The sequence below is a fragment of the Coregonus clupeaformis genome, chromosome 34 (assembly GCF_020615455.1).
Source record: "Coregonus clupeaformis isolate EN_2021a chromosome 34, ASM2061545v1, whole genome shotgun sequence".
In the NCBI taxonomy this organism is placed as follows: domain Eukaryota; kingdom Metazoa; phylum Chordata; class Actinopteri; order Salmoniformes; family Salmonidae; genus Coregonus; species Coregonus clupeaformis.
In genome coordinates, this window is record NC_059225.1 from 21656930 (window position 1) to 21684500 (window position 27571).

At 44.9% G+C, this 27571-nt stretch overlaps 1 protein-coding gene across 2 annotated transcripts in view; it reads right to left on the bottom strand.

The window, feature by feature from the left end:
- Positions 1 to 27571, bottom strand: part of LOC121549949 (MAGUK p55 subfamily member 7) — a 234906-nt gene that overhangs the window by 127554 nt on the left and 79781 nt on the right. For both annotated transcript variants that reach the window (XM_045210516.1, XM_045210515.1), the window contains exon 3: positions 26882 to 27090. In XM_045210516.1, the coding sequence (XP_045066451.1) occupies positions 26882 to 26918 (37 nt within the window). In that variant the 5' untranslated portion in view covers positions 26919 to 27090. The remainder of the gene's footprint in view (positions 1 to 26881; positions 27091 to 27571) is intronic.

Here is a 27571-nt window from a genome sequence, read left to right on the forward strand (position 1 = left end):
TAACACAAACCCTGAATAGCTGCATATACTCTGGGGGATTTCTTTAAGAACAGAGGAGGGGGAGGGAGGGAGGGAAGGTGGGAGAGAGAAAGAGGGAGAGAGAGAGGGAGATAGAGAGGGGGGTGGGGGTAAAGAAAGAAAGAGCCTGACTGGTGGTGGAAATTAACTTGTACCTCTGAAACAAATAAAGGCAATGAACGTTGCGGAGTCCAGCTTGGTTTCCCACCACTGCGCTCTTCTTCCTTTCTTCTCCCTCCCCCTCTCCTCTCCCTCCCCCTATCCTCTCCCTCCCCCTCTCCTCTCATCTTGCAGGTGCTGAATGACTTATTCATCTCAAAAGTATATCTATCAGGCATTTATCAAGAGAAAAATGCTCTCTAACTCTCTCTCCTTTCTAGAGAAAAACACACGATAACACTTGGGACCTTTTCAGGGGTTAGTATTTGAAACATGGCTCTACTGCAAAACATGTTTAAAGCCTGTCTGCTGTAGAAAATAATGGCAGAGGAAAAGGTGGGAGGGAGGCAGAGAGAGAGAGAGAGGGCGAGAGAGAGAGACAGAGAGACAGAGAGACAGAGAGAGAGAGAGAGAGAGAGAGAGAGACAGAGAGAGAGAGAGAGAGAGAAGAAAAGAGAGCAGAGAGAGACAGAGAGAGAGAGACAGAGAGAGAGAGAGAGAGAGAGAGAGAGAGAGAGACAGAGAGAGAGAGAGAGAGACAGAGAGAGAGAGAGAGAGAGAGAGAGAGAGGCAGAGAGAGAGAGAGAGAGACAGAGAGAGAGAGAGAGAGAGAGAGAGAGAGAGAGAGAGAGAGAGAGAGAGAGAGAGAGAGAGAGACAGAGAGAGAGACAGAGAGAGAGAGAGAGAGAGGGGGGGCAGGCAGCAGCTGCAGTCTGTGCAGTCTAATAATGTGTTGTAGAAGTGATTTAGTTCTTCATTCAGACTATCCACTGGGAGGGAAGTAAACCTCAGGCCTCTAACAGACTACAGCAACACACTTAGACAGAGGAGAGGAGGGAAAGGAGTTAAGTAGTGAAAGTAGAGGAGAGAGAGAGACCCCAATCCACAAAAGTGGAGACAAATTTGACCCCAATAACTACCGTGGGATATGCGACAACAGCAACCTTGGGAAATTCCTCTGCATTATCATTAACAGCAGATTTGTACATTTCCTCAGTGAAAACAATGTACTGAGCAAATGTCAAATTGGCTTTTTACCAAATTACCGTACGACAGACCACGTATTCACCCTGCACACCCTAATTGACAAACAAGCAAACCAAAATAAAGGCAAAGTCTTCTCATGCTTTGTTGATTTCAAAAAAGCTTTTGACTCAATTTGGCATGAGGGTCTGCTATACAAATTGATGGAAAGCGATGTTGGGGGAAAAACATACGACATTATAAAATCCATGTACACAAACAACAAGTGTGCGGTTAAAATTAGCAAAAAACACACACATTTCTTTCCACAGGGCCGTGGGGTGAGACAGGGATACAGCTTGAGCACCACCCTCTTCAACAAATATATCAACGTATTGGCGAGGGCACTAGAACAGTCTGCAGCAACCGGCCTCACCCTACTAGAATCTGAAGTCAAATGTCTACTGTTCGCTGATGATCTGGTACTTCTGTCCCCAACCAAGGAGGGCCTACAGCAGCACCTAGATCTTCTGCACAGATTCTGTCAGACCTGGGCCCAGGCAGTAAATCTCAGTAAGACAAAAATAATGGTGTTCCAAAAAAGATCCAGTTGCCAGGACCACAAATACAAATTCCATCTAGACACCGTTGCCCTAGAGCAGACAAAAACGATACGTACCTCGGCCCTAGATTGCTATTTGGCCCTAAACAGAGAGTACACAGTGGCAGAATACCTGACCACTGTGACTGACCCAAAATTAAGGAAAGCTTTGACTATGTACAGACTCAGTGGGCATAGCCTTGCTATTGAGAAAGGCCGCCGTAGGCAGACCTGGCTCTCAAGAGAAGACAGGCTATGTGCACACTTCCCACAAAATGAGGTGGAAACTGAGCTGCTCTTACTAACCATACATTTGGCAGATTACACAGACCCACAAAGAATTTGAAAACAAATCCAATTTTAATAAACTCCCATATCTATTGGGTGAAATACCTCAGTGTGTCATCAAAGCAGCAAGATTTGTGACCTGTTGCCACAAGAAAAGGGCAACCAGTGAAGAACAAACAACATTATAAATTCAACCCATATTTATGTTTATTTATTTTCCTTTTTGTACTTTAACTATTTGCACATCGTTACAACACTGTATATAGCCATAACATGACATTTGAAATGCCTCTATTCCTTTGGAACTTTTGTGAGTGTCATGTTTACTGTTCATTTTGTATTGTTTATTTCACTTTTGTTTACTATCTATTTCACTTGCTTTGGCAATGTTAACATATGTTTCCCATGCCAATAAAGCCATTTGAATTGAATTGAGTGACAGAACTCTCCACTATTAAGCTTTTAGTAGCCTATTGAGCTTTTCAGGTGGCGTTGGGACACCTCGCTCTGTCTCAACACTTTTCCTGGACACATTTCTGTGAATAAAACTGGTTGTAATGGCTCAGGACAAAACATGCAGCCAGTGGTGCTCCATTTGTGGCCACCTTTTCTAACAGCCTCTGTACTACACTGCTTAGTCAACATTTAGTGCTGCTCATTCTGCTCTGTAAGGGTTACTCAGTCTGCTCTGTAAGGACTACTCAGTCTGCTCTGTAAGGACTACTCAGTCTGCTCTGTAAGGGTTACTCAGTCTGCTCTGTAAGGACTACTCAGTCTGCTCTGTAAGGGTTACTCAGTCTGCTCTGTAAGGACTACTCAGTCTGCTCTGTAAGGACTACTCAGTCTGCTCTGTAAGGACTACTCAGTCTGCTCTGTAAGGACTACTCAGTCTGCTCTGTAAGGGTTACTCAGTCTGCTCTGTAAGGACTACTCAGTCTGCTCTGTAAGGACTACTCAGTCTGCTCTGTAAGGGTTACTCAGTCTGCTCTGTAAGGACTACTCAGTCTGCTCTGTAAGGACTACTCAGTCTGCTCTGTAAGGACTACTCACTCACTCTGCTCTGTAAGGACTACTCAGTCTGCTCTGTAAGGACTACTCAGTCTGCTCTGTAAGGACTACTCAGTCTGCTCTGTAAGGACTACTCAGTCTGCTCTGTAAGGACTACTCAGTCTGCTCTGTAAGGACTACTCAGTCTGCTCTGTAAGGGTTACTCAGTCTGCTCTGTAAGGACTACTCAGTCTGCTCTGTAAGGACTACTCAGTCTGCTCTGTAAGGACTACTCAGTCTGCTCTGTAAGGGTTACTCAGTCTGCTCTGTAAGGACTACTCAGTCTGCTCTGTAAGGGTTACTCAGTCTGCTCTGTAAGGACTACTCAGTCTGCTCTGTAAGGACTACTCAGTCTGCTCTGTAAGGACTACTCACTCACTCTGCTCTGTAAGGACTACTCAGTCTGCTCTGTAAGGACTACTCAGTCTGCTCTGTAAGGACTACTCAGTCTGCTCTGTAAGGACTACTCAGTCTGCTCTGTAAGAACTACTCAGTCTGCTCTGTAAGGACTACTCAGTCTGCTCTGTAAGGACTACTCAGTCTGCTCTGTAAGGGTTACTCAGTCTGCTCTGTAAGGACTACTCAGTCTGCTCTGTAAGGACTACTCAGTCTGCTCTGTAAGGACTACTCAGTCTGCTCTGTAAGGGTTACTCAGTCTGCTCTGTAAGGACTACTCAGTCTGCTCTGTAAGGACTACTCAGTCTGCTCTGTAAGGACTACTCAGTCTGCTCTGTAAGGGTTACTCAGTCTGCTCTGTAAGGACTACTCAGTCTGCTCTGTAAGGGCTACTCAGTCTGCTCTGTAAGGACTACTCAGTCTGCTCTGTAAGGACTACTCAGTCTGCTCTGTAAGGACTACTCAGTCTACTCTGTAAGGACTACTCAGTCTGCTCTGTAAGGGTTACTCAGTCTGCTCTGTAAGGACTACTCAGTCTGCTCTGTAAGGACTACTCACTCACTCTGCTCTGTAAGGACTACTCACTCACTCTGCTCTGTAAGGACTACTCACTCACTCTGCTCTGTAAGGACTACTCACTCTGCTCTGTAAGGACTACTCACTCTGCTCTGTAAGGACTACTCACTCTGCTCTGTAAGGACTACTCACTCTGCTCTGTAAGGACTACTCACTCACTCTGCTCTGTAAGGACTACTCACTCTGCTCTGTAAGGACTACTCACTCTGCTCTGTAAGGACTACTCACTCTGCTCTGTAAGGACTACTCATTATGCTCTGTAAGGACTACTCACTCTGCTCTGTAAGGACTACTCACTCTGCTCTGTAAGGACTACTCACTCTGCTCTGTAAGGACTACTCATTATGCTCTGTAAGGACCTCTCATTCTGCTCTGTAAGCGGAGGTGGCAGGTCGTTGGGGCCTGGCTGCTTGTCCTTCTGTGGCTGCTGTGTTTTGTCTGAGCGTGTGGAGCCACTGGACCACGCTGGGCCAGAGTGCAGCCATTCATCTCTATCTGGGGAATCAGGGTTCTGGAAAGACCAGTACTGAACTGAACCCCATCCTCCCTCCACAGCTCCCTCAGTCTCACATCCAAGCATCCAACACCATCAGCAGGCAAGGGTCAGGCCAGACCGGGCTACTTGTCCTCCACAGTCCACACACCATCTCTCTCTCTGCCTCACTCTTTCTCTCTCTCTGGCTCTCCATATATCTCATTTACTGTGGGAGGGGGTCCGTTTATAAAACAATAAAACCTCTCAGACTTGGACTAGTTTCTCAAATCTCTTTGTTTTCTCCAGTTTTGGCCGAGTAGCAGAAGAGCACACATCTGAGGCGTTCTACAGTGTAAAACCCAGAGAATCGGGTTTGGCTGCAGACTTGGCTGCCCGTGGACGAGACCACAGAATGTGTGCATTCAATTATATTCATTAGAGGAACTATTTTGTCCGTCCTGAGCCTAGCGCCGAACGCCCTTTGAAGTCTATAGGTGTGTGACCGATAGGAAGGATGGATGAAGGGGTGGGTGAAAGCGGGTTACGACGTCGTAGTCAATGGCGTGTAAAAAAATAAATGAAACCTTTTTGAAAAGCTTGGCTCGGATTGGCCTGACTCTGATGGGTAGCTTTGATAAGTAACTTCAACCTGGAATCTGTTTTGGGAGCGAAGCGGGTATGATCTTAAAGGATCCGCTCTTTGTAGTTCTTTGTAGTTCCAGGGGATGACAAGCATCCAAAATTCTGCCTATGGTAGTAGTGAAGTAGTGAAACAGTCCATATATGATTGGAGCGGTTGGAGAGGTTGACGGTTGATTGCACCTGGTCTTAGCCATGAAGAACAGTGAGTCATTTTTCCATCCGGACTGAGCAGAGCTCTGCTAACTAACATCTTGCAAACTGTTCTTTTTTTAGGAGAGAACTAGCTAGGGTTATTTGAGATGATGACATTGAAATATCATTGTGGATCATAATGGAAGGATCAGGCTGTGGGCTTTCATGTGGAAGAGTGGTTAGGGGGCGTGACGTTTAGTAATAGAGGTCTGTGGGTTTGAGTTCGGGACGGAGGGGACCCCTGTTGTTAGGTCTTAGTGCCAAGTCTCCCCCTTCCCCTCCCCCGTCCCCTCCCCCTCCCCCGTCCCCTCTCCCCCCAAAGGGCTTTATTGGCATAGGAAACATATGTTTACATTGCCAAAGCAAATGGAATAGACAATAAGCAAAAGGGAAATAAACAAGGGAAACATTAGTGAACATTACACTCACAAAATATTTTAAAAGAATTTAGACATTTCAAATGTTATATTATTGCTATTAACAGTGTTGTAACAATGTGCAAGAAGTTGAAGTATGACAGGGAAAATAAATAAACAGATAAATATAGGTTGTATTTACAATGTTCTCTCTCTCTCTCTCTCTCTCTCTCTCTCTCCAGAGAACACCACTAGACGCATTGTAAGTTATGCTAAGGGATCACAGTGTCTGCTCAGCATAATAGCCTACATCATGTAATGATATATACATTTACGTCTTTAGTGACGCAGCACTAGTCAAATGGCGACTCAATCCAGACAAGCTGCTAAGCCTCCTACTGTTCAGTTCTCTGCTCTGTCGGTCGGTTTCATCAGATGGGAAAGAGAATACCCTGAACTTCATTGTTCTGACACTAGTTGAACTCCAACAAGAAAGGCTGAAGCGATAAAAGCAGCCCCCAGAGACATAGACTGCATCCCAAATGACACCCTATTCTCTATAGAGCACTGCTTTTGGTAGTGTACTATGTAGGGACATTGCTGCCATTTGGGATGCAACCAGACAAACAGAGACAGGAAGCCACTGCTGAGGACAGAGGTTTAAGAGGGGTCAGTCATCGGGACAGACAGGTTCTGTGTCTGAAACTGAACTGGAGCTGTTTTGGAGCTGTTCAGGGCGGTTAGGGCGCTGAGCCGATAACACACATTCACACTCTGGCCTGGCTGTGAACACTGGGCCTTTAAACAACCTCTGACTGAGTCCCCAAGGCATCATACAGGTTAGCCTGGTCCCAGATCTGTTTGTGCTGTCTTGCCAACACTTATGGTTGTTGTCTTTGCCAAACACAATGACCATAGGAGTTGGAAAGACATTACAAACAGATCTGGGACAGAGTATGTGAGCGGAGTTGAGAGCTCGGAAATCCCAGTCATCCCTCACGGAGTGGTCTTTCCACACCGCTCCGGCATTCAATGTCCTTTCCCCCCGCGCCACTAAAAATCGCTCAGCGCTCACAGGAAAAAAACTGCCACTCGAAATTCGCTCCATAAATGTTTTGTTTAAAACGATTATTTAACAAACGCCCCATCTACTTTTGTGACTATGTACCATTTGGTTTTGAAGTAGGCTATCATAAGAAGCTTCAACATTTCAACAACATGTCGTAGGCTATTAAAAAAATACCTACCTGATGATATGAGGCCGCTGTCTTAGAAAACAACTTTCTCCAGGGTTTCTCAAACTTGGTCCTGGTCCCCCCCCCCCCCATGACCAACTCATGACCAACTTATGACCAACTTATGATCCACCATGACTCTGCACCGGTACCCCCCTGTATATATAGCCTCCCTACTGTTATTTTATTTTACTTCTGCTCTTTTTTTCTCAACACTTTTTTTGTTGTTGTTTTATTTTTACTTTTTTTGTTAAAAATAAATGCACTGTTGGTTAAGGGCTGTAAGTAAGCATTTCACTGTAATGTCTGCACCTGTTGTATTCGGCGCATGTGACCAATAAAATTTGATTTGATTTGATCATCAAGCTTTGATTATTTGAATCAGCTGTGTAGTGCTAGGGCAAAAATCAAAACGTGCACCCAGTGGGGGCCCCAGGACCGAGTTTGAGAAACCCTGCTCTAATCTATTGATGATCAGATACTTCAGTTGTAACTGGCTCTGTTGTGCTCACATTTTACAGTTGATAGACAACTTTAGTACTGTTACAAACTTAGACATATATATTTTTTTAAGAATAGCCTATAGAAATCTAAACGTCTCTGGTGCTGCTGGATGGGCTCATTGGTTGTCTTTTACACAGGCTGTGAAATTTTTTGCGGTCGACTCATTTCAACATCTCTGCGCCTTAGTGGTGGGGTAGGCTAAATAAATACAACAGAATACTGTATGCCTAATTAAAAGAACAGCGGTCTGGAAGGACGACAAAGTGCTCCTGTAGCGAACCTCTGCAGCCGTGCTCAGCTCCCCTCTCTCAACTCCAGCGCCACAGATTCCAGATGCTCTACATTCTTGACATTAGAATGGAAAAGAAATGTAATATGGCCATTCTTGTCATATCCCTCATTGCTCCATTATTAGCTGTGCTGCCTGTGTCGTCTGTGGAAGCTATAAGGCAGGCAGAGGCGCTCAGTGAGTGATAAACAATATGGAGATCTACTTCTCATTACCCCTGGCTATTAAACAGACAAATCAAATATACTTATAAAGCCCTTTTTACATCGGCAGATGTCACAAAGTGCTATACAGACGGTCTGTGAAGTTAGCTGTGTTCATCCTGTTTCTAATGCAAGTGAGCTTGTCCTATAACCAGAGATGACCTATTACATTTGTGTACTTTGGAATGGGACAGTCGGAGGGATGATATCATTATCCCTATGAAAAAAGAATCCTACATATATAAATAAATACAATTCCTCTTAATCTAGTTCTCGCTCCCTCTCTGTCTTTCCCTTTTTTAATCTTCCTCCCCTCTCTGGTCTCTTTACTAAAGGCTGCATCTCAAATGGCAACCTATCCCCTATATAGTGCATAGGGCTCTGGTCAAAAGTAGTGCACTATATAGGGAGTAGGTTGCCATTAGAGACTCAACCAAAGTGATGTGGAAATGTGGGTTGTGATGTAACTGGAAACAGGGAGCGCTTCCAGTGGCAACAAATCCTTGTGTATCAGCGCTGTATCCCTGTGGCAGAGAGCGAGAGAGACAGAGACAGAGAGAGACAGAGAGAGACAGAGAGAGAGACAGAGAGAGAGAGAGAGAGAGAGAGAGAGAGAGAGAGAGAGAGAGAGAGAGAGAGAGAGAGAGAGAAACTGAGCAGCGGTCTGGAAGGACGACAAGCGGCTGGAAATCGACAAAGTGCTCCTGTAGCGAACCTCTGCAGCCGTGCTCAGCTCCCCTCTCTCAACTCCAGCGCCACAGATTCCAGATGCTCTACATTCTTGACATTAGAATGGAAAAGAAATGTAATATGGCCATTCTTGTCATATCCCTCATAGCTCCATTATTAGCTGTGCTGCCTGTGTCGTCTGTGGAAGCTATAAGGCAGGCAGAGGCGCTCAGTGAGTGATAAACAATATGGAGATCTACCTCTCATTACCCCTGGCTATTAAACAGACATTGCCTTGTTGGACAGCAGGGGGATGGGGTTGGATGAGAAGGAAGAAGGGATGACTTGAATCACACACAGAATGAGACACAGACGCACCTATGCCTTACTATACTTGTGAGGACTTTTTGGGGACCAACAATTGATTCCCATTCAAAAACCTATTTTCCCTAACCCTGAACCTAACCCTAATTCTAACCCTAAAACTAACCCCTAAGCCTAAAATAGCCTTTTTACAAGTGAGGACGGGAAAAAGTCCTCACTTCTCTGAATATTTGTTGGTTTACTATTCTTGTGAGGACTGGTACTCACAAGTATAGTAAAACGTACACACACACATTAGAGACATTAAAAGAGAGTATCTGGTAAAACAGTTGTCTTCAAAAGATTTCCATATGTACGTTTTGTGCAACCAGCGCCCACCTATTCCTAGCTAAACTCCCCTTATCTTTTAATGTGGCCGCGGGCCAGTGAACCTTGATAGAACATGCAGGTATGGCCCAGAATAACATAGTAAACGTGAATGGCCTTTAATAAAAGGGAATCAGGGTATGCGTCCCAAATGGCACCCTGTTCCCTATATAGTGCCCATATAGGGGATGGGGTGCCATTCGCGACACACCCAGGGTCTTGAGATGTGCCTATCGGAGGGTAGATGGATGCTGGTGTTGGGCTGGACTCTGATGGACAGCTAGGATTTTGGCAATGAGTCAGATGAACTCTTGGATACTATTTCTATGTATCTGCGTGCAGTTTGAAGGAAGTTGCTAACTAAACTCAGCAAAAAAAGAAACGTCTTCTCACTGTCAACTGTGTTTATTTTCAGCAAACTTAACATGTGTAAATATTTGTATGAACATAAGAAGATTCAAAAACATAAACTGAACAAGTTCCACAGACATGTAACAGAAATTGAATAATGTGTCCCTGAACAAAGGGGGGGTCGAAATCAAAAGTAACAGTCAGTATCTGGTGTGGCCACCAGCTGCATTTAGTACTGCAGTGCATCTCCTACTCATGGACTGCACCGAATTTGCCAGTTCTTGCTGTGAGATGTTACCCCACTCATCCACCAAGGCGCCTGCAAGTTCCCGGACATTTCTGGGCGGAATGGCCCTAGCCCTCACCCTCTGATCCAACAGGGCCCAGACGTGCTCAATGGGATTGAGATCCGGGCTCTTCGCTGGCCATGGCAGAACACTGACATTCCTGTCTTGCAGGAAATCACTCACAGAATGAGCAGTATGGCTGGTGGCATTGTCATGCTGGAGGGTCATGTCAGGATGAGCCTGCAGGAAGGGTACCACATGAGGGAGGAGGATGTCTTCCCTGTTACGCACAGCGTTGAGATTGCCTGCAATGACAACAAGCTCAGTCCGATGATGCTGTGACACACCGCCCCAGACCATGACGGAACCTCCACCTCCAAATCGATCCCTCTCCAGAGTACAGGCCTCAGTGTAACGCTCATTCCTTCGACGATAAATGCGAATCCGACCATCACCCCTGGTGAGACAAAACCGTGACTTGTCAGTGAAGAGCACTTTTTGCCAGTCCTGTCTGGTCCAGCGACGGTGGGTTTGTGCCCATAGGCAACGTTGTTGCCAGTGATTTCTGGTGAGGACCTGCCTTACAACAGGCCTACAAGCCCTCAGTCCAGCCTCTCTCAGCCTATTGCGGACAGTCTGAGCACTGATGGAGGGATTGTGCGTCCTGGTGTAACTCAGGAAAGTTGCTGTTGCCATCCTGTACCTGTCCCGCAGGTGTGATGTTCGGATATACCGATCCTGTGCAGGTGTTGTTACACGTGGTCTGCCACTGCGAGGACGATCAGCTGTCCGTCCTGTCTCCCTGTAGCGCTGTCTTAGGCGTCTCACAGTACGGACATTGCAATTTATTGCCCTGGCCACATCTGCAGTCCTCATGCCTCCTTGCAGCATGCCTAAGGCATGTTCACGCAGATGAGCAGGGACCCTGGGCATCTTTCTTTTGGTGTTTTTCAGAGTCAGTAGAAAGGCCTCTTTAGTGTCCTAAGTTTTCATAACTGTGACCTTAATTGCCTACCGTCTGTAAGCTGTTAGTGTCTTAACGACAGTCCCACAGGTGCATGTTCATTAATTGTTTATGGTTCATTGAACAAGCATGGGAAACAGTGTTTAAACCCTTTACAATGAAGATCTGTGAAGTTATTTTGATTTTCACAAATTATCTTTGAAAGACAGGGTCCTGAAAAAGGGACGTTTCTTTTTTTGCTGAGTTTAGCTTAAGCACAATTGCTAACTCCTGTTAGCGCAATGACTGAAAGTCTATGTAGACTTCCAGTCATTGCTAGCATGCTAGCTGTTCCTGTAGACTTCCAGTCATTGCGCTAACGCTACTTAGCATTGGCTTGCGAAACTACCTTCATACTGGACGCAGATACATAAAAATGGTATCCACGAGTTCACCTGACTCTGGGGAAGTACAGTTGAAGGAAATTTACATACACTTAGGTTGGAGTCATTAAAACTCATTTTTCAACCACTCAACACATTTCTTGTTAACAAACTAGTTTTGGCAAGTCGGTTAGGTCATCTACTTTGTGCATGACACATGTAATTTTTCCAACAATTGTTTACAGACAGATTATTTCACTTATAATTCACTGTATCACAATTCCAGTGGGTCAGAAGTTTACATACACTAAGTTGACTGTGCTTTAAACAGCTTGGAAAATTCCAGAAAATGATGTCATGGCTTTTGAAGCTTCTGATAGGCTAATTGTCAATTGGAGTTGTACCTGTGGATGTATTTCAAGGCCTACCTTCAAACTCAGTGCCTCTTTGCTTGACATCATGGGTAAATCAAAAGAAATCAGCCAAGACCTCAGAAAAAAAATGGCACACCTCCACAAGTTTGGTTCATCCTTGGGAGCAATTTCCAAACGCCTGAAGGTACCACGTTCATCTGTACAAACAATAGTACGCAAGTATAAACACCATGGGACCACAAAGCCGTCATACCGCTCAGGAAGGAGACGCGTTCATTCTCCTAGAGATTAATGTACTTTGGTGCGAAAAGTGCAAATCAATCCCAGAACAACAGCAAAGGACCTTGTGAAGATGCTGGAGGAAACCGGTACAAAAGTATCTATATCCACAGTAAAACGAGTCCTATATCGACATAACCTGAAAGGCCACTCAGCAAGGAAGAAGCCACTGCACCAAAACCGCCATAAAAAAGTCTGTCTACGGTTTGCAACTGCACGTGGGGACAAAGATCGTACTTTTTGGAGAAATGTCCTCTGGTCTGATGAAACAAAAATAGAACTGTTTGGCCATAATGACCATCGTTTTGTTTGGAGGAAAAAGGGGGATGCTTGCAAGCTGAAGAACACCATCCCAACCGTGACGCACGGGGGTGGCAGCATCATGCTGTGGGGATGCTTTGCTCCATGAGGGACTGGTGCACTTCACAAAATAGATGGCATCATGAGGAAGGAAAATTATGTGGATATATTGAAGCAACATCTCAAGACATCACTCAGGAAGTTAAAGCTTGGTCGCAAATGGGTCTTCCAAATGGACAATGACCCCAAGCATACTTCCAAAGTTGTGCCAAAATGGCTTAAGGACAACAAAGTCAAGGTATTGGAGTGGCCATCACAAAGCCCTGACCTCAATCCTATAGAACATTTGTGGGCAGAACTGAAAAAGCGTGTGCGAGCAAGGAGGCCTACAAACCTGACTCAGTTACACCAGCTCTGTCAGGAGGAATGGGCCAAAATTCACCCAACTTATTGTGGGAAGCTTGTGGAAGGCTAACCAAAACATTTGACCCAAGTTAAAAAATGTAAAGGCAATGCTACCAAATACTAATTGAGTGTATGTAAACTTCTGACCCACTGGGAATGTGATGAAAGAAATAAAAGCTGAAATAAATCATTCTCTCTACTATTATTCTGACATTTCACATTCTTAAAATAAAGTGGTGATCCTAACTGACCTAAGACAGGGAATTTTTACTAGGATTAAATATCAGGGATTGTGAAAAACGGAGTTGAAATGTATTTGGCTAAGTTGTATGTAAACCTCCGACTTCAACTGTACATAATTCCAAAATCCCGACCTATCCCTTTAATGGGGTATTGTGACGAGACATCAGAGATGAGCTTGTCAACAGCTTGTTGATTGTTTGATTACGATCCAACAGATGTTAACCAACAACTGTGCTGTAACATCCCACTAAAGGGATATAACTGTTATTGTAACGTTAGTGAAAGTGTATACAAGGCTACAGAGCAACCACATCATTAGGCCAACCCCCTCTAGTCTGGCTGCTAAGAGTGTAAGAAGGCATCAAGCTATCCTCAGCTAGTCTCACTGCAGACTGAGCATGTAAGAAGGTATAGACACAGGCTCAGACAACAAGGATGCTCTTGTGCATTCAGAAACATCCACCCTGGTCTTACTCTGTGGAGGTAAACCCAGCCATCCCCAAGGGCAAGATTAAGCTAGGATGGATCATGGACCCCCATCCCTCCCTCACAAGGGAGAGGCCATAACCATCTACCCACAGATGGAGAGAGGAAATGGGGCTATCAGGAGTTAAACACCCCCACAGAGCACACAAACACCAGGAGGGAGAACACACCCACGCACGCTCCAGGAGAGCAGACAGACAGACTAGCAGCATCTGCAGCGTACATCAGACAGATGCTCAACTCTCTACAGGAGCGGGAGGTTAGAGTCAAGGCGACCCGCCGACCGACCGATGCGCTGTCTCCCTGCTTTCATTACACACCCGAGCACCTTACTACCATTACTCTCCTCCACTCTAACTCCCATTAGCCTACTCTCTACTCTAGCACTCAGCTAACTTCACACAGACACAAGGCGTAAACAAACCCCTCTGAATTCATCTCTATCTCTCAGGGAGAGTAAGAGGACACTGGCTCTTTAAAGCACTGGAGGAGAGGGACAGCTTGAAATTAGACAGACAGACAGACACAGCATTGATCTGTGTATCGATACTGAACCCAACCGGAGGTGTAATACTGTACTATAACTCCCCTAACTGGGACTGCAATAAAACTCCATCATTCCTGAAGAGGAGAAGAAGGAGGAGGAGGGTGAGGAAGAGGAGAGATGATTAAACACTGCTTGTCTATAGAGGAAGTAACAGAACCCCAATACAGTGAAACTGTTAGACGAGGGTTGAGGTTAAAGTTACATAACCCCTCTATAGAGTTAGACAGTAACAGAACCCCTCTATAGAGTTAGACAGTAACAGAACCCCTCTATAGAGTTAGACAGTAACAGAACCCCTCTATAGAGTTAGACAGTAACAGAACCCCTCTATAGAGTTAGACAGTAACAGAACCCCTCTAATAGAGTTAGACAGTAACAGAACCCCTCTATAGAGTTAGACAGTAACAGAACCCCTCTATAGAGTTAGACAGTAACAGAACCCCTCTATAGAGTTACACAGTAACAGAACCCCTCTAATAGAGTTAGACAGTAACAGAACCCCTCTATAGAGTTAGACAGTAACAGAACCCCTCTATAGAGTTACACAGTAACATAACCCCTCTAATAGAGTTAGACAGTAACAGAACCCCTCTATAGAGTTAGACAGTAACAGAACCCCTCTATAGAGTTAGACAGTAACAGAACCCCTCTATAGAGTTACACAGTAACATAACCCCTCTAATAGAGTTAGACAGTAACAGAACCCCTCTATAGAGTTAGACAGTAACAGAACCCCTCTATAGAGTTACACAGTAACAGAACCCCTCTATAGAGTTAGACAGTAACAGAACCCCTCTAATAGAGTTAGACAGTAACAGAACCCCTCTATAGAGTTAGACAGTAACAGAACCCCTCTAATAGAGTTAGACAGTAACAGAACCCCTCTATAGAGTTACAGTAACAGAACCCCTCTAATAGAGTTAGACAGTAACAGAACCCCTCTATAGAGTTAGACAGTAACAGAACCCCTCTAATAGAGTTAGACAGTAACAGAACCCCTCTATAGAGTTACACAGTAACAGAACCCCTCTATAGTTAGACAGTAACAGAACCCCTCTATAGTTAGACAGTAACAGAACCCCTCTAATAGAGTTAGACAGTAACAGAACCCCTCTATAGAGTTAGACAGTAACATAACCCCTCTCTAGTTAGACAGTAACAGAACCCCTCTATAGAGTTACACAGTAACAGAACCCCTCTATAGAGTTAGACAGTAACAGAACCCCTCTATAGAGTTACACAGTAACAGAACCCCTCTATAGTTAGACAGTAACAGAACCCCTCTATAGTTAGACAGTAACAGAACCCCTCTATAGTTAAACAGTAACAGAACCCCTCTAATAGAGTTAGACAGTAACAGAACCCCTCTATAGAGTTACACAGTAACAGAACCCCTCTATAGTTAGACAGTAACAGAACCCCTCTATAGTTACACAGTAACAGAACCCCTCTATAGTTAGACAGTAACAGAACCCCTCTAATAGAGTTACACAGTAACAGAACCCCTCTATAGAGTTAGACAGTAACAGAACCCCTCTAATAGAGTTAGACAGTAACAGAACCCCTCTATAGAGTTAGACAGTAACATAACCCCTCTATAGAGTTCCACAGTAACATAACCCCTCTATAGTTAGACAGTAACAGAACCCCTCTATAGTTAGACAGTAACAGAACCCCTCTAATAGAGTTAGACAGTAACAGAACCCCTCTATAGAGTTAGACAGTAACATAACCCCTCTATAGAGTTAGACAGTAACAGAACCCCTCTAATAGAGTTAGACAGTAACATAACCCCTCTAATAGAGTTAGACAGTAACAGAACCCCTCTATAGAGTTAGACAGTAACAGAACCCCTCTAATAGAGTTAGACAGTAACAGAACCCCTCTATAGAGTTAGACAGTAACAGAACCCCTCTAATAGAGTTAGACAGTAACAGAACCCCTCTATAGAGTTAGACAGTAACATAACCCCTCTATAGAGTTAGACAGTAACAGAACCCCTCTAATAGAGTTAGACAGTAACAGAACCCCTCTAATAGAGTTAGACAGTAACAGAACCCCTCTATAGAGTTAGACAGTAACAGAACCCCTCTAATAGAGTTAGACAGTAACATAACCCCTCTAATAGAGTTAGACAGTAACAGAACCCCTCTATAGAGTTACACAGTAACAGAACCCCTCTATAGTTACACAGTAACAGAACCCCTCTATAGAGTTAGACAGTAACAGAACCCCTCTAATAGAGTTAGACAGTAACAGAACCCCTCTATAGAGTTAGACAGTAACAGAACCCCTCTATAGAGTTAGACAGTAACAGAACCCCTCTAATAGAGTTAGACAGTAACAGAACCCCTCTATAGAGTTAGACAGTAACAGAACCCCTCTAATAGAGTTAGACAGTAACATAACCCCTCTAATAGAGTTAGACAGTAACAGAACCCCTCTATAGAGTTAGACAGTAACAGAACCCCTCTAATAGAGTTAGACAGTAACAGAACCCCTCTATAGAGTTAGACAGTAACAGAACCCCTCTAATAGAGTTAGACAGTAACAGAACCCCTCTATAGAGTTAGACAGTAACATAACCCCTCTATAGAGTTAGACAGTAACAGAACCCCTCTAATAGAGTTAGACAGTAACAGAACCCCTCTAATAGAGTTAGACAGTAACAGAACCCCTCTATAGAGTTAGACAGTAACAGAACCCCTCTAATAGAGTTAGACAGTAACAGAACCCCTCTAATAGAGTTAGACAGTAACAGAACCCCCTCTATAGAGTTACACAGTAACAGAACCCCTCTATAGTTACACAGTAACAGAACCCCTCTATAGAGTTAGACAGTAACAGAACCCCTCTAATAGAGTTAGACAGTAACAGAACCCCTCTATAGAGTTAGACAGTAACAGAACCCCTCTATAGAGTTAGACAGTAACAGAACCCCTCTATAGAGTTAGACAGTAACCGAACCCCTCTATAGTTACACAGTAACAGAACCCCTCTATAGAGTTAGACAGTAACAGAACCCCTCTAATAGAGTTAGACAGTAACAGAACCCCTCTAATAGAGTTAGACAGTAACAGAACCCCTCTATAGTTACACAGTAACAGAACCCCTCTATAGTTAGACAGTAACATAACCCCTCTATAGAGTTAGACAGTAACAGAACCCCTCTATAGAGTTAGACAGTAACAGAACCCCTCTAATAGAGTTAGACAGTAACAGAACCCCTCTATAGAGTTAGACAGTAACAGAACCCCTCTATAGTTACACAGTAACAGAACCCCTCTATAGAGTTAGACAGTAACAGAACCCCTCTATAGAGTTAGACAGTAACAGAACCCCTCTAATAGAGTTAGACAGTAACAGAACCCCTCTATAGAGTTAGACAGTAACAGAACCCCTCTATAGTTACACAGTAACAGAACCCCTCTATAGAGTTAGACAGTAACAGAACCCCTCTAATAGAGTTAGACAGTAACAGAACCCCTCTAATAGAGTTAGACAGTAACAGAACCCCTCTATAGTTACACAGTAACAGAACCCCTCTATAGTTAGACAGTAACATAACCCCTCTATAGAGTTAGACAGTAACAGAACCCCTCTATAGAGTTAGACAGTAACAGTAGCTGGGTTGGGGTTGAGTGTTAAGCAAACCGGATTGGCGATATGACACATCTCTCGGACATCCCACTGTGGCAGGACCCCCTGCGCAATTAAAAAACAATTTCCTGCCGCTTGGCCACTCTGTGAGAATGTCAATTAATGAGAGTGTGTGTGTGTGTGCGCGCATATCAGGTCCCATGTGCAGCGAACAGCAGCCAACAAAGCGTCAGAGAGCGGCTCTTAGAAATCAGTCCTAGCAACCGGTCCTACTATCGGTCTCTCTCTCCCTCACTCTCCCCCTCTCGCTCCTGGGGACACATTCCTTCTCCTCACAAACGCCTCCTTAATCTGCTTCCAAAGTATTTAAACTCTCGAAGTCCCACACCAAAAGGGCCCTTAGTAACCTGAACACTGGGACGGCGTTCCTTTAGAACGTTCAGTTCACCCACGGTCATATTGTAGAGGCCATTTTCCAGCTTTTTATTGTTTTTCAGGTTTATTTTTTCACTACTTGGTTTCATTTATTAGATCTTAATTTGCGAGAGAGGGCTGTTGTTTTTTTTGGGCCGAGCAGAGCTGAGCCGGTATGAGAAGGCCGCTCCCGCAGCGAAAGAGAGGGAGAGCGAGAGAGAAAGAGAGAGAGAGAGGGAGAATATTATTTCACTTTTGTTTATTATCTATTTCATTTGCTTTGGCAATGTAAACATATGTTTCCCATGCCAATAAAGCCCTTTGAATTGAATTGAAAGAGAGAGAAACAGAGACAGAGAGCGCAAGAGAGAGAAGGAGAGAGACGGCATGTTGCTAAGTAGGGAGCACTTTCTGTACCATCCGTCTACTCACCCTGTACTTATTCTCCAAATATCCCATCATTAGCATTTTAATGAGACCCATAGATACACACACCAGATAAAGAGGTGCGCTTAGTCCACACACACACACACACACATACACACACACACACACACACACACACACAGAGACACACACCAGATAAAGTGCTCAGCTCAGTCCTTTCTTTCACAGTCGGGGGAAAATATTAGCATTAATAAGTCTGTAGTGTGTAGCTGTGGCTTCTCTGCTATTTCATCAGCGGCTTTGGGGTGATATGAGTTTCAGACAGAGTGATGGAGTAGGCTGTAGGCTGGATAACATCTCAATTGCTCCTGGTGAGATGCCATAAGCCCTGGTGGTCGGCTGTGCTGTTCAGGTCCTCAGGGAGGGAAAGATAAATGTGTCAGTAACCTGCCTGTCTGATATCCGACACATAAATAATAAGGGGTGATGGTCCGCACTCAAAAATATGTCGCATAAAGCTTCATTTAAATAATATATATATTTTATTTTCACTGCATCAGGGATAGCGTACACAGACGTTTTGGAGCGCGAAGGTCCTCTTTTGATCTCTGACACGGCGGAACCCCCCAGCTATCTACCACCCCGTTTGAATGTGATGGGAAATCCTACAAGGTCACCATTTATCTATATCCTTCTACATGTCTACTAATTCTCTGAACACCTAATATATACACTGAACAAAAATATAAATGCAACATGCAACAATTTCAAAGATTTTACTGAGTTACAGTTCATAGAAGGAAATCAGTTAATTTAAATAAATTCATTAGGCCGTAATGTATGGATTTCACGACTGGGCAGGGGCGCAGCCTAGGAGGGCTTAGGCCTACCCACTGGGGAGCTAGCTAATCAGAATGAGTTTTTCCCCACAAAAGGGCTTCATTACAGACAGAAATACTCCTTGAGACATCTGTGGCATTGTGTTGTGTGACAAAACTGCACATTTTAGAGTGGCCTTTTATTGTCCCCAGCACAAGGTGCACCTGTGTAATGATCATGCTGTTTAATCAGCTTCTTGATATGCCACACCTGTCAGGTGGATGGATTATCTTGGCAAAGGTGAAATGCTCACTAACAGGGATGTAAACAAATGTGTGCACAACATTTTAGCTAAATAAGCTTTTTGTGCGTATAGAAATGTCAGGGATCTTTTATTTCAGCTCATGAAACATGGGACCAACACTTTACATGTTGCATTTATATTTTTGCTCAGTATACATATGATAGACATTACCAGAATTGCATAAAAAATTACATTTCCAAATCCCAATGCATAAATACTCTGTATTTGTCACCCTTACGCCCCCTCACTTATACAGCTGCACCTCCTAACTCCATGTCTCCTAACTCTCTGCTAAAATGACAATTACACAGATTATTAACCTCTGTCACCATCCTCACACATCTATACAATGCAGATTAGTAATCTCTTATAACACACAGATTAACCTCTGTCTCCCACCTTCCTCACTGGGCTGAGACCACTCACTACAAATCAGCCCTCTCTCTACAATGCTCCTTCCTGTAACATCCCATGTTTGGGGAAAGTGTTGTCACAAGGCGCCGAATCTGTCACTTCAGCAGCCTTACCCTCTGTCACCCTCCTCACCGAGCTACTCACACAGCCCTCTTCTTGTAACATTAGTGTTACCAGACACAAGTTGACTCAGGGAGCAGAATCTGTCACTACAGCAGGAATCCTAACCTCAGACATAACATTGTCCTCGCTCCACACCACAGCTCTGTGGCCCGTGGCTCTACGAAGCTGTCGTCCGCGCTCCGCGGCGTTCTGGATTTCACCCGTAAAGCTCTAACTGGACGATCGATGAGGAGGGATGGAGAGATGGAGGGATGGAGGGATGGAGGGAATTGGATAGAGAGATGGAGGGATGAAAGGAGGGGAGAGCCCTTACATGTTTTATTTGGAAACAGGGTCTGTGCCAGTAATTGCCTAAAATGACTATAATAGTAATTGATGGTCTGGCTTTTCACTTTGTCTATACGAATTTCCACAACGGGTACGTAAACTCTGTCAAAGCCTAGACAGCCGAGACGAACACACTCTTTATCCATCAACTTTATTTTTTCCTGTGTCTGTCGTCCCCCCTCTCTTTTTCATCCACCCCTTTGTCCTTTTGCTCCTCTTTGTCGGGTTGTGGTTGAGAGAGGGATGGGAGAGGGATGGGAGAGGGATGGGAGAGGGGAGAGGTGGACGCGTCCGCACACACACACTCCCAGACAAGGAGACAGGCTCTAATTAGAGCAAGCCTTGACCCATAACCTCTGACATCATCTGTCTGCGTGTTGAAAGACCTGACATGTCTCTCTCTGACATCATCACAACGAGACAGACACAGACACTGACACATGACGGGAGGACGTATGTGATAGACATTATCACTCAGAGACAGACAGATGACGGAGAGGTGTGTGTGTGAGTGTGCTCATTCGTCTGCTGTGAACACCTGTGAGAACATGTGAGACCTGTGGGGCCAAGAGAAGAACATCAGGAAAGGGGTGAACCAGGTCACTTTGCTATTGTAACGCCTTGGGGATAGGGCTCAGTGTATTGCATAGGGGTTAGGGTTCATTATAGTGCATAGGGCTCAGTGTAGTGCATAGGGGATAGGGTTCATTATAGTGCATAGGGGTTAGGGTTCATTATAGTGCATAGGGGATAGGGTTCAGTGTAGTGCATAGGGGTTAGGGTTCATTATAGTGCATAGTGGATATGATTCAGTGTAGTGCATAGGAGTTAGGGTTCATTGTAGTGCATAGGGGTTAGGGTTCATTGTAGTGCATAGAGGATAGGATTCATTGTAGTGCACAGAGGATAGGATTCAGTGTAGTGCATAGGGGTTAGGGTTCAGTGTAGTGCATAGGGGATAGGGTTCAGTGTAGTGCATAGGGGATAGGGGATAGGGTTCATTGTAGTGCATAGGAGATAGGGGATAGGGTTCAGTGTAGTGCGTAGGGGATAGGGGATAGGGTTCATTGTAGTGCATAGGGGATAGGGTTCAGTGTAGTGTATAGGGGATAGGGGATAGGGTTCATTGTAGTGCATAGGGGATAGGGGATAGGGTTCAGTGTAGTGCATAGGGGATAGGGTTAATTGTAGTGCATAGGGGATAGGGGACAGGGTTCATTGTAGTGCATAGGGGATAGGGTTCATTGTAGTGTATAGGAGATAGGGGATAGGGTTCAGTGTAGTGCATAGGGGATAGGGTTCATTGTAGTGCATAGGGGATAGGGTTCAGTGTAGTGCATAAGGGATAGGGGATAGGGTTCATTGTAGTGCATAGGGGATAGGGGATAGGGTTAATTGTAGTGCATAGGAGATAGGGGATAGGGTTCAGTGTAGTGCATAGGAGATAGGGGATAGGGTTCATTGTAGTGCATAGGGGATAGGGTTCAGTGTAGTGTATAGGGGATAGGGGATAGGGTTCATTGTAGTGCATAGGGGATAGGGGATAGGGTTCAGTGTAGTGCATAGGGGATAGGGTTAATTGTAGTGCATAGGGGATAGGGGACAGGGTTCATTGTAGTGCATAGGGGATAGGGTTCATTGTAGTGTATAGGAGATAGGGGATAGGGTTCATTGTAGTGCATAGGGAATAGGATTCATTGTAGTGCATAGGGGATAGGGGATAGGGTTCATTGTAGTGCATAGGAGATAGGGGATAGGGTTCAGTGTAGTGCATAGGGGATAGGGGATAGGGTTCAGTGTAGTGCACAAGGGATAGGGTTCATTGTAGTGCATAGGGGATATGGGATAGGGTTCAGTGTAGTGCATAGGGGATAGGGGATAGGGTTCATTGTAGTGCATAAGAGATAGGGTTCATTGTACTGCATAAGGGATAGGGGATAGGGTTCAGTGTAGTGCATAGGGGATAGGGGATAGGGTTCATTGTAGTGCATAGGGGATAGGGTTCATTGTAGTGCATAGGGGATAGGGGATAGGGTTCATTGTAGTGCATAGGGGATAGGGAATAGGGTTCAGTGTAGTGCATAGGGGATAGGGTTCAGTGTAGTGCATAGGAGATAGGGGATAGGGTTCAGTGTAGTGCATAGGGGATAGGGGATAGGGTTCATTGTAGTGCATAGGGGATAGGGGATAGGGTTCAGTGTAGTGCATAGGGGATAGGGTTCATTGTAGTGCATAGGAGATAGGGGATAGGGTTCAGTGTAGTGCATAGGGGATAGGGGATAGGGTTCATTGTAGTGCATAGGGGATAGGGTTCAGTGTAGTGCATAGGGGATAGGGTTCATTGTAGTGCATAGGGGATAGGGTTCATTGTAGTGCATAGGGGATAGGGGATAGGGTTCATTGTAGTGCATAGGGAATAGGGTTCATGGTAGTGCATAGGGGATAGGGGATAGGGTTCAGTGTAGTGCATAGGGGATAGGGTTCATTGTAGTGCATAGGGGATAGGGTTCATTGTAGTGCATAGGGGATAGGGTTCATTGTAGTGCATAGGGGATAGGGTTCATTGTAGTGCATAAGGGATAGGGTTCATTGTAGTGCATAGGGAATAGGGTTCATGGTAGTGCATAGGGGATAGGGTTCATTGTAGTGCATAGGGGATAGGGTTCATTGTAGTGCATAGGGATAGGGGATAGGGTTCAGTGTAGTGCATAGGGGATAGGGTTCAGTGTAGTGCATAGGGGATAGGGGATAGGGTTCATTGTAGTGGATAGGGTTCAGTGTAGTGCATAGGGGATAGGGTTCATTGTAGTGCATAGGGGATAGGGTTCATTGTAGTGCATAGGGGATAGGGTTCATTGTAGTGCATAGGGAATAGGGTTCATGGTAGTGCATAGGGGATAGGGGATAGGGTTCATTGTAGTGCATAGGGGATAGGGTTCATTGTAGTGCATAGGGGATATGGGGATAGGGTTCAGTGTAGTGCATAGGGGATAGGGGATAGGGTTCAGTGTAGTGCATAGGGGATAGGGGATAGGGTTCAGTGTAGTGCATAGGGGATAGGGGATAGGGTTCAGTGTAGTGCATAGGGGATAGGGTTCAGTGTAGTGCATAGGGGATAGGGGATAGGGTTCATTGTAGTGCATAGGGGATAGGGTTCATTGTAGTGCATAGGGGATAGGGTTCATTGTAGTGCATAGGGAATAGGGTTCATGGTAGTGCATAGGGGATAGGGGATAGGGGATAGGGTTCATTGTAGTGCATAGGGGATAGGGTTCATTGTAGTGCATAGGGGATAGGGGATAGGGTTCAGTGTAGTGCATAGGGGATAGGGGATAGGGTTCAGTGTAGTGCATAGGGGATAGGGTTAATTGTAGTGCATAGGGGATAGGGTTCAGTGTAGTGCATAGGGGATAGGGTTCAGTGTAGTGTATAGGAGATAGGGGATAGGGTTCAGTGTAGTGCATAGGGGATAGGGTTCATTGTAGTGCATAGGGGATAGGGTTCAGTGTAGTGCATAGGGGATAGGGGATAGGGTTCATTGTAGTGCATAGGGGATAGGGTTCATTGTAGTGCATAGGGGATAGGGGATAGGGTTCATTGTAGTGCATAGGGGATAGGGTTCATTGTAGTGGATAGGGGATAGGGTTCATTGTAGTGTATAGGGGATAGGGTTCATGGTAGTGGATAGGGGATAGGGTTCAGTGTAGTGCATAGGGGATAGGGTTCATTGTAGTGCATAGGGGATAGGGTTCATTGTAGGGGATAGGGGATAGGGGATAGGGTTCATTGTAGTGCATAGGGGATAGGGGATTGGGTTCAGTGTAGTGCATAGGGGATAGGGGATAGGGTTCAGTGTAGTGCATAGGGGATAGGGTTCAGTGTAGTGCATAGGGGATAGGGTTCATTGTAGTGCATAGGGGATAGGGTTCAGTGTAGTGCATAGGGGATAGGGTTCATTGTAGTGCATAGGGGATAGGATTCATTGTAGTGCATAGGGGATAGGGGATAGGGTTCATTGTAGTGCATAGGGAATAGGGTTCATGGTAGTGCATAGGGGATAGGGGATAGGGTTCATTGTAGTGCATAGGGGATAGGGTTCAGTGTAGTGCATAGGGGTTAGGGTTCAGTGTAGTGCATAGGGGATAGGGGATAGGGTTCAGTGTAGTGCATAGGGTTCAGTGTAGTGCATAGGGGATAGGGTTCATTGTAGTGCATAGGGGATAGGGTTCATTGTAGTGCATAGGGAATAGGGTTCATGGTAGTGCATAGGGGATATGGGGATAGGGTTCAGTGTAGTGCATAGGGGATAGGGGATAGGGTTCAGTGTAGTACATAGGGGATAGGGGATAGGGTTCATTGTAGTGCATAGGGGATATGGGGATAGGGTTCAGTGTAGTGCATAGGGGATAGGGGATAGGGTTCAGTGTAGTACATAGGGGATAGGGGATAGGGTTCATTGTAGTGCATAGGGGATAGGGTTCAGTGTAGTGCATAGGGGATAGGGTTCATTGTAGTGCATAGGGGATAGGGGATAGGGTTCATTGTAGTGCATAGGGAATAGGGTTCATGGTAGTGCATAGGGGATAGGGGATAGGGTTCATTGTAGTGCATAGGGGATAGGGTTCAGTGTAGTGCATAGGGGTTAGGGTTCAGTGTAGTGCATAGGGGATAGGGGATAGGGTTCAGTGTAGTGCATAGGGTTCAGTGTAGTGCATAGGGGATAGGGTTCATTGTAGTGCATAGGGGATAGGGTTCATTGTAGTGCATAGGGGATAGGGTTCATTGTAGTGCATAGGGGATAGGGGATAGGGTTCAGTGTAGTGCATAGGGGATAGGGTTCAGTGTAGTGCATAGGGGATAGGGGATAGGGTTCATTGTAGTGCATAGGGGATAGGGGATAGGGTTCAGTGTAGTGCATAGGGGATAGGGTTCATTGTAGTGCATAGGGGATAGGGTTCATTGTAGTGCATAGGGGATAGGGGATAGGGTTCATTGTAGTGCATAGGGAATAGGGTTCATGGTAGTGCATAGGGGATAGGGGATAGGGTTCATTGTAGTGCATAGGGGATAGGGTTCAGTGTAGTAGTTGTAACTGAGTTCAAGCGAAAAGATTTAGAAAGTATTCACACCCCTTGACTTATTCCACATTTTGTTGTGTTACAGCCTGAATTTAACATTGATTACATTTAGATGTTTTTCTCACTGGCCTACATGTTTTTCAATTTTTTTACAAGTTAATTAAAAATGAAAAGCTTAAATGTCTTGAGCCAATGCCTAGCAAAGAAAGGCACCTATTGGTAGATGGGTAAAAATAAAAAAAGCAGATATTGAATATCCCTTTGAGCATGGTTAAGTTAATAATTATATTTTGGATGGTGTACATTTGTGGCGTCCTTCCTAACTCAGTTTGCCGGAGAGGAAGGAAACGTCTTTCGGATGGGACGTTATACAGCTGTCCTGACTCTCTGTGGTCACTAAAGATCCCATGGCACTTATCGTAAGAGTAGGGGTGTTAACCCCGGTGTCCTGGCTAAATTCCCAATCTGGCCCTCATACCATGTACAGAATACAAATATTCCAAAACATGCATCCTGTTTGCAACAAGGCACTAAAGTAATACTACAAAAAAAAGTGGCAAAGCAATTCACTTTTGGTCCTAAATACAAATACAACACATTACCGAGTCCCACTCTACATATTTTCAAGCATAGTGGTGGCTGCATCATGTTATGGGTATGCTTGTAATCGTTATGGACTGGGGAGTTTATCAGGATAAAAAATAAGCAGAATGGAGCTAAGCACAGGCAAATCCTAGAGGAAAACCTGGTTCAGCCTGCTTTCCACCAGACACTGGGAGGTGAATTCACATTTCAGCAGGACAATAACCTAAAACACAAGGCCAAATCTACACTGGAGTTGCTTACCAAGAAGACAGTGAATGTTCCTGAGTGGCCGAGTTACAGTTTTGTATAAATCTATGGCAAGACCTGAATATGGCTGTCTAGCAATGATCAACAACCAATTTGACAGAGCTTGAAGAATTTTGAAAAGAATGATGGGCAAATGTTGCCCAATCCGGGTGTGGAAAGCTCTTAGAGACTTACCCAGAAAGACTCACAGCTGTAATCGCTGACAAAGGTGCTTCCACAAAATATTGACTCAGGGGTGTGAATACTTACGTAAATTAGATATATCTGTATTTCATTTTATATAAATTAGCAAAGATTTCTAAAAACATGTTTTCTCTTTGTCATTATGGGGTATTGTATGTAGATGGGTGAGAGATAAAAAAATATATTTAATCTATTTTGAATTCAGGCTGTAACACAACAAAATGTGGAATAAGTCAAGGGGTATGAATACTTCCTGAAGGCACTGTATGTACTATGCTTCTTTCTAAAACCTACAGTGGAGACAGAATCCGGCGTATTGGGAATAGGGAACAGGGTTGCGTTTGAACAGCCTTAAGGGCACAGAGTTAGTGCAGTGTATAAATGGGATACAATGGGTAGGAGGCAATGCATAATGAATAGGGAACAGGGTTTAGTATGTACAGCTGAAAGCGAACAGAGTTCATCACATCATTCAGTACCTGAGTCATTTCCAGATCCGGTGGCCAGGGCCGGCATGGTTCCTGCCTGGATGTGGAATATCAGAGTGAGGTATGAGAGTAGCACTGCTCAGCCACACTGCAGCAGCAGGCAGGGAAGGGTAGAGGGTTCAGTCTCCTTTCCTTTCCTCCGTCACCCCCAGTCCAAGGTGTCTCTCCCTAGGATTTATGCCATGGGTGGCCGGCGTTCCCTAGAAGAGAGAGGAGAGGGCAGGAATTTAGGCACTGCTCATCACCGCCACACGCACAAGTGTGTGTGTGGATGGTGTGTGTGTGTGTGTGTGTGGTAGGTAGGTTGTTGGACCTGGAAGAAAGCAATTGTACACCTCAATGAAGGAGGTTGTTCAGCAGAGGAGAGCAAAAATGTGTTGGTTCGTAAAAACAGAGGGTCAACTGTGAACACACACACACAGGGACAAAACACACACACACACACACACACACACACACAGGGACAAAAACACACACACACAGGGACAGGAACACACACACCATTCCAGAGCGTTATTCCCCGTTTCAACGGCCAGCGGAAACATAGGAAACACAATCCGGCTCACGGGAGAACACTGCAGAGCAGACCTGTGAAAAATCAAACGAGCGTGGAAATGTGTGGCTTCGTAAATACAACCTGTGAACTGTGAACCCATCCACAGAGAAAAGAGAGAGAGCGGA